Below are 17,190 nucleotides of genomic sequence, written 5' to 3' on the forward strand. Positions count from 1 at the left end.
GATACAATCGAATGGACTTCACTGAAACAGAAGCCCAGAGCAATTCTTAATATATACAATTTGACATTCCAAAGAATGGGAGTGTGAGACATTTGGCAACTCACCTCCAGGATTTACTGATAAGCATGAGGCAAAATAACTCAAAACTGCAATATGTATTAACTTTGGGTGGAGGGAGAGAATGACAATCTGGCTAAAGTTGCAGTGTTACCAACCAGGTCACCATGTTTCCATGCAACGAACAAGACCTTTCTTCAAAGTAAGATATTCCTTTTATCAACATGTAGGTCAAAAGACTCTTGGGAAAAAGGTAAACGTTACTGACAGCCAATGCGACTATAATACAAAAAATTAATTTATAATGTCCCATCAACAATTATAATTGAGAGTACATGAATATAATTCTATTTCTTCCACATCCATCCTTTTTTCCATATGAGGAAAAATTTGAATAATTATGTTACACCTGATCACCAGACCCTGTTGATGGAGGAGAAAATATATCACTCACACAAGTTCAATTAATAATGGCAGGAGAAGAATGCTGGATGACAGCCATTTCAATAGTGTCCCAGCCAGGTTGGTGAGTGTGTTTCCATTTAATTCATGGCCTGTTCATCAGCAGGTGTTACACATTGAAAAGACGTGCTACCCGAGGCCAGAAGATAAGCAGCTCAGGCTGCAGAAAGAGCAGCACCCAACAGGAAACACAGTCTAGGTGCTCCTTGAGCTGCAGAGAAGGTAGATCTTGGCAGGTACGAGCTTGGGCCCGACAATGGGTTGCAGATAACACTGGGTTGAAGGAGACGAAAAGGACTCGAGATTTGACCCAGAGATCCAGCCCCAGCAGAGTTTGGGGCCTCAGAGCAGCAGGTCGTGCAATCAGGTTTGATTCACCAAGCGAGCTGTGAACGTTGGAGGCAGCCGCGATGGCTGCACGAGCGCCATCCACACCATTGAACACATGTTGTAGATGACTCGCCATATGGACCTTCAGGGCCTTTGTTGTGCTAACACGGCAAGTTCATAATGTACCTGCAGAGCAGCAATTTGTGAGTGTGGTTGGGGACATTCCTCCAGGCAAGCACCATGCAATGGTTACAATAAGTCTTTGCCTTGCTGTGGTTGGACTTGTCCAACTTTCTCTTCAGTGGGGGTTTTCTTTGTTTTTCACAAAAAAGTTGGTCATCTTTTTTCCTCAGGAACAGGGTAGTGTCATGATCACGTGTTGAATACGCAATTGCAAAAATCTGTGTTCTCCCCATCATCCAATCTTTCGGTGGAAGTTCTTCCAAAGCTTCATTCGACGAAATCGTACATTGCGTAGTTCAACTGCTCTCAACACTCTGAAAGAAACAAAACTAAGGTTATTCATCGAACGTGCACAACATTTTATCTCAAAATTTTACCCTTTCCTTTCCTTTGTTTTGTCACCTAAACAACATGCTAATGTATACTCAAAAACAATCATCTCATTTGCTATTTCCAAGCTGTTAGAGCAGCAGTATTTATCAGGGAAAGAGCAGCAGTATTTATCAGGGTTCCAATTTGCAATCAACAATTCTTTTCACCATCCTCCCAAAATCCCTTTCAGTCAAGAAAAATATTCCATCTGTATAATAATTATGAAAGTTACCTCCTTCTTCTTCGTAAATTTTCATTCACAAGCAGTTCCAGAGCAACTGCCATTATATATTTATTTCCAGCTAACTTAACACTTCCGTACTGATGAAAGATGGTTAAGTCAGTGTTAGAAACACCTCAACTTACTTAAGTAAACATACAAGAAGTAGCACTTAATCAAAAATCATGCACCTGTCCAGTTAATCAGAAAACAAATAAAACAGGTAATATTTTAATTGGCTTCAGGCATCGTTGCACTATTTTCAATTACATAATTCTTACACTCTGACCAATTTAACATTCATTTCACATGCTAATGCCTTCTGTACTCGGCATAATTCTTGTTTATCATTTTTGTTTGTCTGTGTTTCCACAAAAAATGGAGGCATTCACAAACATGGTACAATTCCTAATTCCATTAAATACCATGCTGATTTCCCTCATATATTGATTTTCCCTGATAGGTAACTTATGATTCCTAATAGATAATGTTGACCAATCTGTCTTTCAATTTAATAATGTAGACCCTCTTTCAATATTATGTTTCAGTACCTCAACTTAATATATTATCTTTATTCAATTCAAGTAACTTTTTCTTACCCTTAATTAATAGATCAACAAGGTCCACAGCTACAGTTATTGATAATATATCAATCAATCAATACAAGTTATCACATACCAATGGAGTACCTTACTGTGATATAGCCGATCATTCACATGTGTCCCAAGTTACTGGTTTTAAAGATGCGGACTCCAATTACTCCGCAAATTTCGATCCATTCAAGAAGTTATGAAAAAACAAATTGGGGGATTACTCCGTCACTTGAAGACCCCAATACATTTAAATATGGATTATGAGACTTACATGAATGGTCAAAAGTTTTGGAACACCCACATTTTTCTGTTTTTACTGAAAGTTAAGCAGTTCAAGCCCTGTGAATAACCTGAAATGGAATAAAGCTAAGCGGTAAACTGCCAGCGGTAAGAGAAAAAGTTTAAGTCACCAAAAACTGAAAAATAATGAAAATTTCAGAGTTGTTTAAAAAGGTCCTTTTCAGGGAAAAAGTATTGGGTTAGCAACTGCACCTGTTCTGTAGCAATGGAAGAAATTTAGCCATGAAAGTTGATGCAAACAATTCCTACAGGTGTCCCAACTTTTGTTGATTAGTTACAAACCCTCTGTCTGCATAAAAGCAGTGTTGGAACAGACTATGTTGCTACACCCTCTGGAGCATTATTTGGACAATATTGCACTGCAGGAAGTAGTAAATTGCTAACATAATGGTGAGCAAAAGACAATTAACAAAGAAAGACAGACAGACCATTATAACCCTTAAAAGTGTAGGTCTTTCCTTTAGAGAAATTGCAAAGGAAAGCCAAGGTGTCAGTGAGTACAGTTTCCAACATCATCAAAAGGCACTTGAAAACTGGAGAAAACTCTGACAGGAAGAGGTGTGACAGACCCAAAGCCACAACACAAACAGAAGACAAGTTTCTGAGAGTCAACAGCTTGTGTGATAGGTGGCTCACATGACAGCAGCTTCAACCACAGCTTAACACTGGTCGAAGTAAGGAAGTCTCAGTTTCAATTGTGAAGAGAAGAGTTCGAGCTGCAAGTTTGACAGTTCGAGTGGCAGTAAGACAGCCATTGCTAAGATGGCAATATAAGAAAAAGAGGCTTGCCTGGATCATGAAGCACCACCAGTGGACTACTGAAAACTGGAACAAGGTCTAATGGACCGACGAATCAAAATTTGAAATCTTCGGTTCATCATGCAGGGTTTTTGTATGCCGTCGAGTAAGCGAAAGGATGGTTTCTCAGTGTGTGATACAAATTTTCAAACATGGAGGAGGATGCATGATGATCTGAGGCTCTTTTGCTGGATCCAGAGTCGGCGACTTGCACAGAGTGGCTGGCACCCTGAACCAAAAGGGCTACCACAGCATTTTGCAGTGCCATGCAATACCCTTGGGTCTATGCCTAGTTGGTCAGGGATTCATCCTCCAGCAAGATAACGACCCAAAACATACCTCTAGGCTATGTCAGAACTACCTCAGAAGAAAAGAACAAGACAGTAGGCTTCAAATCATGGAATGGCCAGCACAGTCTCCAGACTTAAACCCCATTGAGCTGGTTTGGGATGAACTGGACAGAATTGTGAAAGCAAAGCAACTTACAAGTGCAACACATTTGTGGGAACTTCTGCATCAGTGTTAGGATGAACTTTCCGAACAATATTTGATTTCCATTGAAGAAAGAATGCCACGAGTATGGTTCAGCTGTTATATCTGAAAAAGGTGGCTACTTTGATGAGACAAAATTTTCAATTAAATTTTGTTCAACAAAACGATTCCATGATTTCTTTGTTATCTGCAATTGTTTGTTTGTTCTCGCCTTTAAATTTTTAGACTACATTGAAACATTAAACTGCTTAAATTTCAGTGAAAACTAAAAATGGGGGTGTTTTCAAACTTTTGACCGGTAGTGAATATAACCAAGGTTTCTCAATATGTAATTCCAAAACAAAACTTGATATTAAGTATAACCAAAAGAAACATGATGGTTCGAATACCATTCTAAATTGTCATGGAGAAAAAGGACACAATGAATACAAAAATGTTGTGCCTCCAGTGTTCTCATTGAGTTCTTTTTCTTTTTCTTAAATGAGCTGAGTCTGAAAGTAATTAACTAAGTTACTGTACACAACTTCCATTCGTTACAAACTGTTCCCCATGTTTATGCATATGACAACAAACCCGGTGCATGCAAACATTATCACGAGTATCACTTGTTGGTCCCATTGACAAAAAGAGTATCCCCATCATTACGATGCAGGTCAAAGCACACTGGTAATTCAAAGCTGGGTTGCTATAATTATATTAATTAATAGTTGTATTTAAACATGTAGCATGGCTATGATTGTCGTTACAGGGTGATTATTTCGGAAGTCTTTCTCAGGCTCTCAGCTCTGCAAACTCCCCCATAGTAGGAGTTCCGTGCTGCTCAGCCTTGACATCGAGTTGCCAAGCTGCGGACCAGACTTTGGCTGTAGAGCATCCATTTGGAAACATTTGGGAACAAAACTTGCCAACATGGTTAAGAAATACAAAATTTCTCCAAACAGTTTATTCATACCAAATGCTAATATTGTTTCATCGATCTGAAGAGCATCCATTTCTGTCATGGTCAATGGAGCTGAAAAATCTCTGAAAAATAATCTGTAACCAACTTTTCTCGTCACTATTCAGAAGTCCTTCAACCTTATAAATGTCTGACATTGTCCATCTTTTATCCACTTCTCTCTCTCACCAATACAGGCAAATGCTGCAATATCACAACACACAAACTCCAGCAATCTTATCACTTGCTCTGACCTTTTAAATACAAATCCATTCCTTTCCAAAAAACAAATAAATACATTTTAAACCTCTGTTTTTAAACAGACACTCAAAATTGCTGCTCAAAACACACTCCATCCATGCATGTGGCTATATCGGAAGAACATTCACCATGTTTTCCCCAAATCATATTTAACCTTGCTGTGGGGGAAGCATGGAAGGATTTGAACCTGCTGTTAACAACTGAGTCATAATACCTGCTGTTAGCACTCAACTGGTCCCTCTTCCCCTGATTGGCTACTTCAGATGACTGTTATGTTCAAACTCCACCTTTGGAGTGCATTATCTATCTATAATTCCAGCAATCTGTGTGTGTGTGCGTGTGTGTGTGTGTGTGTGTGTGTGTGTGTGTGTGTGTGTGTGTGTGTGTCTCTGTCTGTCTGCGACCGCCGTTTCTCGACGACCGCAGGTCCGATCTGATTGAAACTTTCCAGGAATATTACCGGGGACCCGCGGATATTGCCGGGACTTTTCAAGGTTTGATATTAATTGGATGAGCGGTTCCCAAGTTACAGCCATTTTATTGCTTTTTCAGTGTTGGAAAGGTGTATATATCCTAGATGAAGTGTCGTTCCACCTTATCACCTTATCATGCCATTTTTTCCCAAAGATATCTCAGAATAATGATAACAGCATATTAAAAATAATAATAATAGCACAATAATTGGCAGTAGTAAAAATAATAACGTGATACAATGACCAATGTCTGACAACCAATAACGACATATATTGTCTGTCAAGCAATAATGACCAATAACGTCTGTCAACCAATTACAGGACACGGCGCTATGACGTCACGATTGACGTCACAATAAATGTTTATATATATATATATATATATATATATATATATATATATATATATATATATATATATATATATATATATATATATATTTTGCACGATTGACGTCACAATTCTGCTTCTTCCTCCCTCCTCTCCCCTTCTTCTTTGTTTGGTATGACGTCACAATCGATGCTGGGGTCCTGAGTTTGTGCCTTTTCAAGGTTTGATATCGTTCTTCATCCGTTTCAGCTGTTTCCCAAGTGTTTCCCAAGGTTTGAAAGCTGTTTTTAACCAAGGTTTGAATTAACTGGTACGGGCCTGTAGGGGCTGGCCCGTAGGTGCGTAAACGACGACTATATTGGGGCATTATTTCAATTACATTGGACCAACCGTCTCATAAATGGACATAACTTGGGAAACACCTGGGAAACATACTCAAGTCCCCAGCATCAATTGTGACGTCATATCAAACGAAGAAGAATTGTGACGCCCCCTCTCTCTCGCCCCTCCTCACTCCCCCCTAGTCTCGCCCCTCCTCTCTCGCCCCTTTCTCTCTCCCCCACTCTCACCCCCCTCTCGCCCCCTCCTCTCTCCCCCTCCTCTCTCCCCCTCCTCTCTCCCCCTCTCTTGAATTGTGATGCCCCCTCTCTCTCACTCCCCTCTCTCCCCTCTCTCTCACCCCCTCTTTCTCCCCCCTCTCTCTCCCCTCTCTCACCCCTAGTCTCACCCCTCCTCTCTCCCCCTCCTCTCTCACCTCTCTCTCTCGCCCCCTCTCACACCCCCTCTCACACCCCCTCTCACATCCCTCTCCCGTCCCACTCTCTCGTCCCCACTCCCACCACCTCTCTTGACCGCCTCTCCCCCTAGTCTCGCCCTTCCTCTCTCCCCCTCCTCTCTCGCCCCTCTCTCTCGCCCCCACTCTCATCCTCCCCTCTCCCATTCTCCTCTCTCGCAGATATTGGTCGACAGATAAATGACCGTAACTTGGGAACCACTTGTCCGATTAATATCAAACCTTGAAAAGGCACATCCGCGGGTCCCCAGCAATATTCCTGGCAAGTTTCAATCAGATCGGACCGTCAATCGTGCAAAAAATAAATAAATAAATAAATAAATAAACATTAATTGTGACGTCATTCGTGATGTCATAGCACTGTGTCTTGTCATTGGTCGACAGAAAATGGCGTAACTTGAACTGCTTATCCGATTAATATCAAACCTTGAAAAGGCACATCCGCGGGTCCTCAGCAATATTCCTGGCAAGTTTCAATCAGATCGGACCATCAATCGTGCAAAAAAAAAATAAAGTAAATTAATAAATAAATAAATCAACATTAATTGTGACGTCATTCATGATGTCATAGCACTGTGTCCTGTCTGGTTGACAGACAATATATTGGTCGTTATTGGTTGACAGACATTGGTCATTGTATCACGTTATTCTTTTTATTCAATTATTGTTATGATTGTGTACTGCCGATTATTGTGCTATTATTATTATTATCAATATGCTGTTATCATTATTCTGAGAAAAAATTGGCATGAGAAGGTGGAACGACACCTTCAGTTGCCATATACACACCTTTTCAACACTGAAAAAGCAGTAAAATGGCCGTAACTTTGGAACCGCTCGTCCGATTAATATCAAACCTTGAAAAGCACATCCGCAGGGTCCCGCAATATTCCTTGCAAGTTTCAATCAGATCGGACCGTCGATCGTGCAAAAAAAAGAATAAATAAATAAACATTAATTGTGACGTCATTCGTGATGTCATAGCACCGTGTCTTGTCATTGGTCGACAGATAAATGACCGTAACTTGGGAACCGCTCGTCCGATCGATATCAAACCTCGAAAAGGCACATCCGAGGCTCCCCGGCAATATTCCTGGCAAGTTTCAATGAGATCGGACTGGCGGTCGTCGAGAAACGGCGGTCGCAGACAGACAGGCAGAGAGACAGACAGACACACAGAGAATGCTGGAATTATAGATAGATTGTTCAAATTATTAATTAATCCCAAGGTTTGAATTTTCCCAAGGAAACAGCTGTTTCCCAAGGATTTGAAAGCTGTTTTCTCCCAAGGTTTGAATAAATTGTTGTGCTCGGTAGACATTTGTGAATACATTTACAGAGAGAGGGGAGAAAGAGGAGGGGGGAGAGAGGAGAAGGGAGAGAGGAGGGCGAGAGAGGGGGTGGGAGAGAGTGGGCAAGAGAGGGGAGGGAGAGGGGGGGTGAGAGCGAGGGGGCGTCACAATTCAAGAGAGTGGGAGAGAGGAGGTGGCGAGAGAGGGGACGGGAGAGGGGGTGTGAGAGGGGCGAGAGAGAAGGGGCGAGAGAGAGGTGAGAGAGAAGGGGCGAGACTATGGGTGAGAGAGAGGGGCGAGAGAGGAGGGGGAGAGCAGGGGAGAGTGGGTGGTGGATAGAGGGGGCAACAGAGGGGGCGGAAGGGGAGGGAGAGAGGGGGTGAGAGAGAGGGGCGTCAATTCAAGAGAGGTGGCAAGAGAGGGGACGGGAGAGGTGGGTGAGAGTAGGGGCGAGAGAGGAGGGAGGAGAGAGGAGGGGCGAGAGAGGGGGCAAGAGAGGGTGTCGAGAGGGGGTGAGAGAGAGGGGCGAGAGAGGAGGGGGAGAGAGGAGGGGCGAGACTAAGGGGGAGAGAGGGGGCGTCACAATTCTTCTTCGTTCGATATGACGTTACAATTGACGCTGGGGACCTGAGTATGTTTCCCAGGTGTTTCCCAAGTTATGGCCATTTATGATACCATTGGTCCGATCTAATTGAAACAATGCCCCAATCCGGTCGTCGTTTACGAGAGTGAAGAAACGAAGCTGCACATACTGGTACGCAACTACGGGCACGCACCTACGGGCCCGCACTAGTATATCCAATTTCGCTTAAACAGCTTTATGGTCTGTCATTGTTACAAAAAAGCCAAAATTTTAATCAAATTAAGCGATTGATGAATTAACCTCACGAATAGAGACACAGTTAAAGCCACCGGAGATGTTTGTATTTCTGCTCTTTGTGCCAGTAGGTGACCTTGGCAGATAAGCTTGCAGATCAAAAGGATTTTTATTTTGCTAAGGGTGTAGCTTGTTGCATGTCTTTGTTCTGTATTTTAACCCAATTTTCTGCAGCACTTGATGTACTTGTTACACAGATCAATCATTGTAAGAGGTAACATTATTTCATTCACATATGCAATGAATTTTGAATGCCTGAATCGATCAAAGGGTTACACTGGGTTGTATGCCATTGCCTTCCCAGCAATACTTTGGGCAGGAATTTATCTTTAACATCCATCAACTGATGTCATCCATTAACTTTAACATTCGCAGACTAATGAAGACAGCACGCCTAGTTTAACGTCCATCCAAGGGATCATGCATCATCTGTGAAATCGCCCTACATGCTAAACACCAATGGAGAATTTGGGAGATGGTTGTGACTTTAAACTTCACATTTATCTGAGAATCACCTGTGTGGTATAAATCCTTGTTCATCACAAGGCACCGAAGTCATACACAACGACTTTACAAATCACTTTAAAATCATTCCAAATTACAGTTCTACATTTTGATCACATTTTAAGTGCAATGGTTAAGAATCAAATCAAAATTTTGGAAATATTTCTCACATGTCTCAGAGCACGGCATGTGCATTCCAACACAGTAGCCCCCTCCCTCCCTACTGTGCATTGGGTGAAACAAACTCACACACACAATCACACTTGAGAGACGCGAGGCTTTTTATGACGACACTCGGTCACAGAATGAAGCCTCACATTTTGGGGCCGTTTGTGGTGCTAGGGGCATTACTTCAAACAAATCCACATATGAATTGAATGGGGGGGGGGGGTTGGGGGGTTCAGTATGCATAATCTCTTCTCGCAGTAGTAACAGCTGCTTGAAGGACCTCAGCTTGCTGGGCTGAGCAATTGGAGGCAAATTCCCACTTTTCATCAATTTAAGTACTGAACAATGTGCTATTTAATTAATTTTGTCTCATCACCTGTCTCATAAATGGACTCCCATTCAGAATATATTTTACATTCACAATTGTATTGTCACAGTTTATCAACATTTATATGGCTCTTAAATAAAGCAATGACACTTGCTTCAGCATCTATCCGAGGCACGGCTCACACTTTTATGGCTTTTCCTGGCGGCAAAACACAGAGATTCCAGTTTAGTGTTGGCCCTTTCAGGGAAAGAATTTGTGACCCTTGCGTTATCAAAGTGGCCTCGCAAGTGGCCCCAATCCAAAGTGGTTTCATTGCCTACCCAGTTGTGGGAATATTCAAAACTGCACCGAAACACATGTGCGCATATCTGAGGGATAATTTTAAGTAATGATCATGATGTAAGGGATCAACATGATGTTTGGTTTCAAAACAGGCCACTCGAGCCTGGATATGCTGCATCTGCTCTCCCAACAATGGATGGAGGTACTCACTGCCAGAAGTGAAAACAGAGCCATATCGCTAGACATATTGTGTGCTTTTCACATGGTCTGGTACCCTGCCATGCTCACCAAACTCTCTTCCTATGGTATCCAAGGACATCTCCACTCATGGCTCACTGACTTCCTCTCCTGTCACAGTCAACGTGTGGCCCGAAATGGAGTTCTTTCATCCCCACTTCCTGTCCAGGAAGGAGTTTCTCAATGCAGCATTCTGGGCCCTGTTCTTTTTCTGGTTTTCATCAATGATCTCTCCGACTCTCTGGAAAATCCTCTTTATCTCTTTGCTGATGACTCCACCCTCTGGCGTACCATCTGTCATCCCTCAGACTGGCAAGCAGCAGCTTCTTTGCTCTCTGCAGATCTGGGTAAAATCACAAACTGGTCCAACATGTGGAACATGTCTTTCAATCCTGACAAATCTCACACTCTCACTCTGGCTGTCCGAAAGGACCATTTGGAACCCCACCCCCACCCTCTCCCACAAACTACTCTCTCTCCAATTCTCTGGATTTTGTCCTTTCTTTCAAGCTTCTGGGTCTCACTATCTGCCATGATCCTTCCTGGGAAAGCCATATTTCCAACCTGGCCTCCAAAGCCAGTCGCCGACTGGGAATTCTCCGTAGTGTAAAGTCCTTCCTGAGCTCCTGACCATATACAAAGCTTTTCTCTGCAGCCTGATGGAGTACTGCTCTCCGTTCTGGGCTTCTGGGCTAGTTCTCCTGCCTATCACCTTTCTCGGCTTCACGCAGTGGAAACCAAGGCATTTCGTATCATTGGTATCTCCCACGATGAGGCTAAATATTTAGGCCTCTCACCATTTTTCCCGCATTTGGAATAAACTCCCTCACTCTGTTCAATCCCATTCTTCCCTCCAGGCCTTCAAAAGAGTTGTTCACCACCACCTCTTGTTGTCCCCCATCCAAATCCTCGTTCTTTTCTACCCCCGTTTATCCACCAACCCCTCCTTCTTCAAATGCCCTGCTTTCCTTCTTGAAAGTCCCTGTAGTTGTCGTATCCATCTGGTGTACGCCATGTTCCCCACCCCCATCCCATTCCCTTCCACAGATCTCCTAATGTTTCTGTTCCTCACTGTTTTGTCCTTCCCACGCCCCTCTTGCATCATTCCCCCTTGCTGTGTGTTGTGTGTTCGCTGTCATGTAACCCTTGACAAGTTATACAACAAAACAAACAACACACAACAAACGTCCCTCTGTTTTAAGTCATGAGCCAGCAACCAAACCACGAAGGAAAAGTTCAAACACAGGCTGCTTTAACTCTCTGCCTGAAGTTTCACATTCAATTGATTCATTCTTTAGATGTTGCAATATCATTTCGAATAAGACATTCATGCATGACATCGCACAGTAAACTTCAGTTACTTATCAAGCTCACAATTGTTTCTTATTCAGATATTCACCAAGATCGAATTCACACACACCACCTCTCTCTCTGGTCTTAAAACACTCTCAATGGCACCCGCCCTGCACACCAAACAGACCGCACCACAATGCCAGGGGTCTGTCTTTCAATACAAGTTCACATATACCCAGTTATTTGTGTCCATGCCAAAGATGCAACAGCATGTGAAAAGTCAGTCGTCATCGTTTTTCCTCTGGAATCGGCATGTGCACTTCGCTTCATCCAGAGTCTTCACAGTGTATGGTGAGGACCAATCCTTATCTCTACTTTCCATACTTATTCATTCCCATCAGCTTCATAGTTCACAATACACAACAGAGCAACTTTTTATTCCAGTGAACTCTACTGGACTCACCCATGCTCCATTTCAACACTCACTTGGTACCACATGCAGATCAATAAAAATCAGTGTGCATACAAATCAGATATAAATACTGACATACAAATACAAGAGTTCCAGGTTGGAACACCCAACTTATGTCATTAACACTTTTGTCCTTAACAACTTTTGTTCTTTTGTTCTTAACTTTTGTCCTTTTGTCCTTTAACTTATATCCTTAACACTAACATACAAAGCTTTTGTCTGTAGCCTGATGGAGTACTGCTCTCCCCTCTGGGCTGGTGCTCCTGCCTCCCACCTTTCTCGGCTTTACGCTGTCGAAACCAGGGCATTTAAGATCATCGGCATCTCCCGCAATGAAGCTGAGTCTTTGGGCCTCTCACTCAATCACCGCAGGTTGGTCGGTGGTCTTTCTGTCTTCTACCGACTCCTCTCCAGCCTTGCCCCCCCCTGCTCTCTCTGCGATTTGTCCCCACCACATTTCCACAGGGCGCTCAAGGTCCGCCAACAACCCCCTTCTGGTAAAACTACCAAAATCACGAATCACTGCTCATCTTCACTCTTTCATTCCTCTTTTTTCCCGCCTTTGGAATAAACTTCCTCACTCTATTCTTTCCCATTCTTCCCTCCAGGCTTTCAAAACAGCTGTTCACCACCACCTCTTATCTTCCCCCATCCAAATCCTCGATCTTTTCTACCCCCGATAATCCACCCAAGCCCACTTCCTTCATTTCTCCTGCTTTCCTTCCTGAAAGTCCCTGAAATGTCCATCTTCTCTTCGCCATGTTCCCCGTCCCATCCCCATCCCTCTCCCTTCCACAGTTCACCTAATGTGTCTGTTCCCCACTGTTTTGTCCCTTCCACTCCCGCCCCTCTTGTCTCATGCCTCCTTGCTGTGAGTTGTGTGTTTGCTCTCATACGAGCCTCGACCAAGGTATACAAAAAAAAACAAAAAAAAAAAACCTAACATTTCCAATCACATAGGATTCACAAATCTCTGCAAAGAGGTAACTCCTTAATAAAAAAAACTATAGGATTTACAAAACCGTATCACCTCCACACAATAACAATGCAACATCTTCACAGCAATCAAACTTCCAGTGAGCACAATGAACAAATATAAGTCCAAAGAAATAACTCAACAAACATTCATAACACTTATTCATTCTCCCCTTGGGCACTTGAACTTTTTTGGCGAGCAGGGGCATCAACCATCTCTTAGCTTGGCAGAGACTTCAACTCTCCTTTAAGAGATCCCTGACCTCAAAAACAAAAAAACTCGAATGCCCAGGGTGAACCCTGAAATCTTAAACGGTCTCCAACTGCATAATTTTGTTTGGCCTGTCACTAAAGGTTCTCCTTTGTGTAGCTCTCCTATCAATGGAGTACCACATTACCCATCCGGCTAAGAGATGCAGCATCCGATCTGAAGTAAGAGCAAACATCTTATTTTGTGTCCACTTGCTTGCTGTTATGCCAGAGGATTATGTTCCCAGTCCTGCCGGGGTTTGTGGTCCCTGTTGGGGTGCCAAAATTGTGGTGGAAAATGACTCAATTTCCACATGTTGGATCAGCATACCAAATGAGAATCTTTAATTTTGTATATACGGAGGAAGAACATTGAATGATTCACTGAAACATTCAAATGGACTTCACTGAAACAGAAGCCAAGAGCAATTCTTGTTATATACAATTTGATATTCCAAAGAATGGGAGGGTGAGACCTTTGTAAACGCAACTCCAGGATTAGCTGATAAGCATTTGGCAAAATAACTCAAGACTATAATATGGGTCCACTTTGGATGGAGGGAGAGAATGACAATCATGGCAAAAGTTGCAGTGTTATCAACCATGTCACACTGTTTCCATGCACCAATTCCTTCTCAAGGCTGCGTGGGTTGTGTATTCTGTGAATATCATCTGGTTTTATTTCAAGGTATTTGTAAGGATGATGTTAATACATGAATATTCAGTAAATATGTAAACTTCAATGTTAGGTTAAGGGATACTGATATATTACAGGCATGATCAGCCAAAAGGCTTCCTCACACACCTCTTTATCTTCGATCCTTTACACTGGTAATCCTTTTTTTCACCATTTCCTTTGCAGCATTTGTTGCTGTGCTGAGGAGCAGTTTGACCTCTATTGTGGGGGTGTTTCCCCAAGAGTACACTGTGCCATTACTGAGCGGCCAAGGAATGGCAGGAATATTTGCTGCTTTATCCAAGATCATCACTCTGCTTATGTGTAAGAAAGAAAACATTATATTGAAACATCTATTTGGTGTTTTGCTTTTGTGATTTATTCACCAAGAATTATTTACATATTCAAAGAACTAAAATAACGAGAACAGGTGCAAGTATTCAAGTATTTAGGAAGTATAATATCATATCCGGGGCATGTAACCCCTACCTCAAAGAATGCCTAAACTTCTCCCTTGGAGGCCTACAGCCAAGAATCTCGGAGTTTAATGCTCGCACGTGGGAAAACAGTGAAGTGCTGCACCATGACAGCACAAATACACGGACACAAGCAAATTAGATTAAATCAAACAATAATTTAATAACACAGAAAACCAACAATTGTAATGAAAATGCATCAAGACGTGAGGTAACGTAAATCTAATTCTAATTGAGGCGCCTCCACACAGATATAAATACGCCCAAACGGGCAGATAAAATAAAGAAAAGACAATCCCTCTTTTATTTTGGCACTAAGCTGTGTGCCAGAGATGGTCTTGAGGGAGCTTTGAATCGAGGTGCTTCATTGACATGCCCAAAAGAATGGCGCCAAGCCGTCCTGTCGCAGCAGGAAGAACGTACATCAGGCAGTTCGTTTGCGGTACATAACACCAAGGCTCAGAGACTCCATGCAGCTTCTTTTCACGAGTGACTATGCCGACCGTTCCTCTCTTGCACCTGGTCTGTTCACAACGATGGCCCACACAACGAGACGATTTCTGAGTCCCCGTGATGAGGCCATGAGGCACGCTCTCCTTCCCTCCTCAGAAACGCATGCACTTCATGGGTCAGCCAAACCGTCAATGGCCAATGTCCTGCTCAGAATGTGAGTCAAATTCACACAGCACAAACATGAGAATCCTGCAGCAAAGCGAGATCAACCATGCCCTCTTACTAAGGTGGCCTCTTCTCTCTCGTGTCCTCTTACGTCCTCCCGACACTCGTCATTCCTCTCTCGGTTATTACTCTGCCTCTCCTACTCTTCTTTTTTGACATCCCATCGAACCAAACTCTTCCTCTGGGGAATAGCCTGCTCGCCCGAAACCGGGGAAGGCGGGGCCTCTGCCCACTTGTAGTTGTTTTACGGACCGTGTTCCCAACCTTTACTGCCGAACTTGGGATACAAAAACGTACGGAAAAGTGACACGGGGGCAATCACATATGGGGGGAATTATCCCTAATCCCTATCTAATTAACGCGGCACCACCCTCTGTGTGGTGACAAGTAACACTTAAGCTCACAGTCTCGCTACTTAATTACATCGAGATGTCTCCGACGCGTCCACGGACCAAACAACTAAATACAATCCTATCTTTCCGAAGAAATCCTTTCATCTACCCCAACAAACATTACAAAAATATTTGCAGATGGAAGGTGCAGCAAAGAAATAAGAACAAGGATAGCAATGGGAAAGACGGCATTTAGTTTGAAGAGATAGTTGTTCACTGGTAAACTGAATAAACAACATAGGAAGTGACTTGAAAATATCATTATTTGGATTGTTGTTTTTTTTATGAATGTGAGATTTGAACTTTATGGTAAGAGGAGACCAACTTGTTAAATAGCACTGAAACATGTTTGAAGGAGAATGGAAAAGATCAACTGGACAGAAAAAGGAACAAACTAAGGAGTTCATAGAACGCTTTACCCCACGTATTGTTCAGTGTATAATTCAATTTAATTAAAATAATGTTTTTCAAGGTCGTATAAAATAATTCAGGAGGTTTAGCATCGTTGACGCAGTCTAACACACCACCTCGTATAACATGTACATACAAGTATTGCAAACCTGGAGGTTTTTGGAATCATTTTGAAGGTGATTTGTGTTCTCCAGCATGAAGTATATAATTCAATTGAAATGGAATAAAGATTGGAAAGGTCGTATAAAAAAATTAATTCTGGAAGTTCACTGCCATTGATGCAGCGGCTATTCCATCCATCCATTGGGGACCATGCTCTGTGCAGATCATTGGTGCTGCCCAAGCAGTCTCCGAGGCTATTGGGCACATTCCTGGAGAGGTCACCACACCAACACAGGATACCAGCAGGCTGGTACTCATTTTTGTCAACCTCGGAAGAATGATAGACTGAATCAACCCCACATGGTATTAATACAACAGCTAGCAGGATATGAATTCAAGACCCTGGGATCCCAAGCCCACCACTCTGGCCATTAAGCCAACACCAGGCAGAGCAGCTATTTACATTACTTCTTCGTGCCAATTTGTGTCTTTTTTGATGTCGTTAAAACCAGTTAGTTTCAAGTTTAGAATGATTTTCAATTTTGTTTGATTGCCTGACAGGCAGACGGAGTAAAACAACAACTCTCTGCACATGTGTGATCGGGACAAATTCAAAGCCAAAGTACTGCTAAACTGCACGTTCATTTTCTGATTCTTGTTCCGATTCCTGTTCAAATATACCATTCAATTGAACTGAATTTTTCCCTCGATCATCAACTGATATTTTTGGATGGATGGAGAGACAGAAGTGCACCAATTGTTTCACCTTGCCTTTTGCTTTGTGTGGGTGGGGTATGCCTGGTGTTGACTTAATGGTTAGGGTGGTGGGCTTGGGATCCCAGGGTTCTGAGTTCAAATCCCACACTACTGTTGAATTAATACCAGGTGGGGTTGACTCTGCTTGTCATCCTTCCGTGGTTGGCAAAATGAGTGCCAGCTTGCTGGTATACAGTGTTCGAGTGGCGACCAGTCCAGGATTGTGCCCAATAGCCAGAGACTGCCGAAGCAGCAATAATGCTCTGCACAGAGTATGGTCCCCCTGGATGGATGGATGGGTGGGGTAATAATGAAGTGTTGAGTCCAGTGAATGAACGAATAAATTTGTTGAATGTGATTTGGAATTGGGCAGGGAACATTCTAAGAGGAAACTGATTCGTAAGATATGCCTTGGAGGGA

The 17,190-nt window shown here is 42.8% G+C and overlaps 2 protein-coding genes across 20 annotated transcripts in view; one reads left to right on the plus strand and one right to left on the minus strand.

The window, feature by feature from the left end:
- The window catches only part of LOC147035687 (equilibrative nucleoside transporter 1-like), a 223,139-nt gene that overhangs the window by 142,278 nt on the left and 63,671 nt on the right, over window positions 1-17,190 (plus strand). For all 11 annotated transcript variants that reach the window (XM_085846682.1, XM_085846674.1, XM_085846704.1 and 8 more), the window contains one exon: window positions 14,142-14,279. In XM_085846682.1, the coding sequence (XP_085702808.1) occupies window positions 14,142-14,279 (138 nt within the window). The remainder of the gene's footprint in view (window positions 1-14,141; window positions 14,280-17,190) is intronic.
- Window positions 1-17,190, minus strand: part of LOC147035689 (uncharacterized) — a 159,121-nt gene that overhangs the window by 9,888 nt on the left and 132,043 nt on the right. The gene's annotated exons all lie outside the window — the stretch shown is intronic.

This window comes from Eptatretus burgeri, chromosome 1, assembly GCF_056783735.1.
Source record: "Eptatretus burgeri isolate ZD-2024b chromosome 1, Ebu_testis_v1, whole genome shotgun sequence".
Lineage (NCBI taxonomy): Eukaryota > Metazoa > Chordata > Myxini > Myxiniformes > Myxinidae > Eptatretus > Eptatretus burgeri.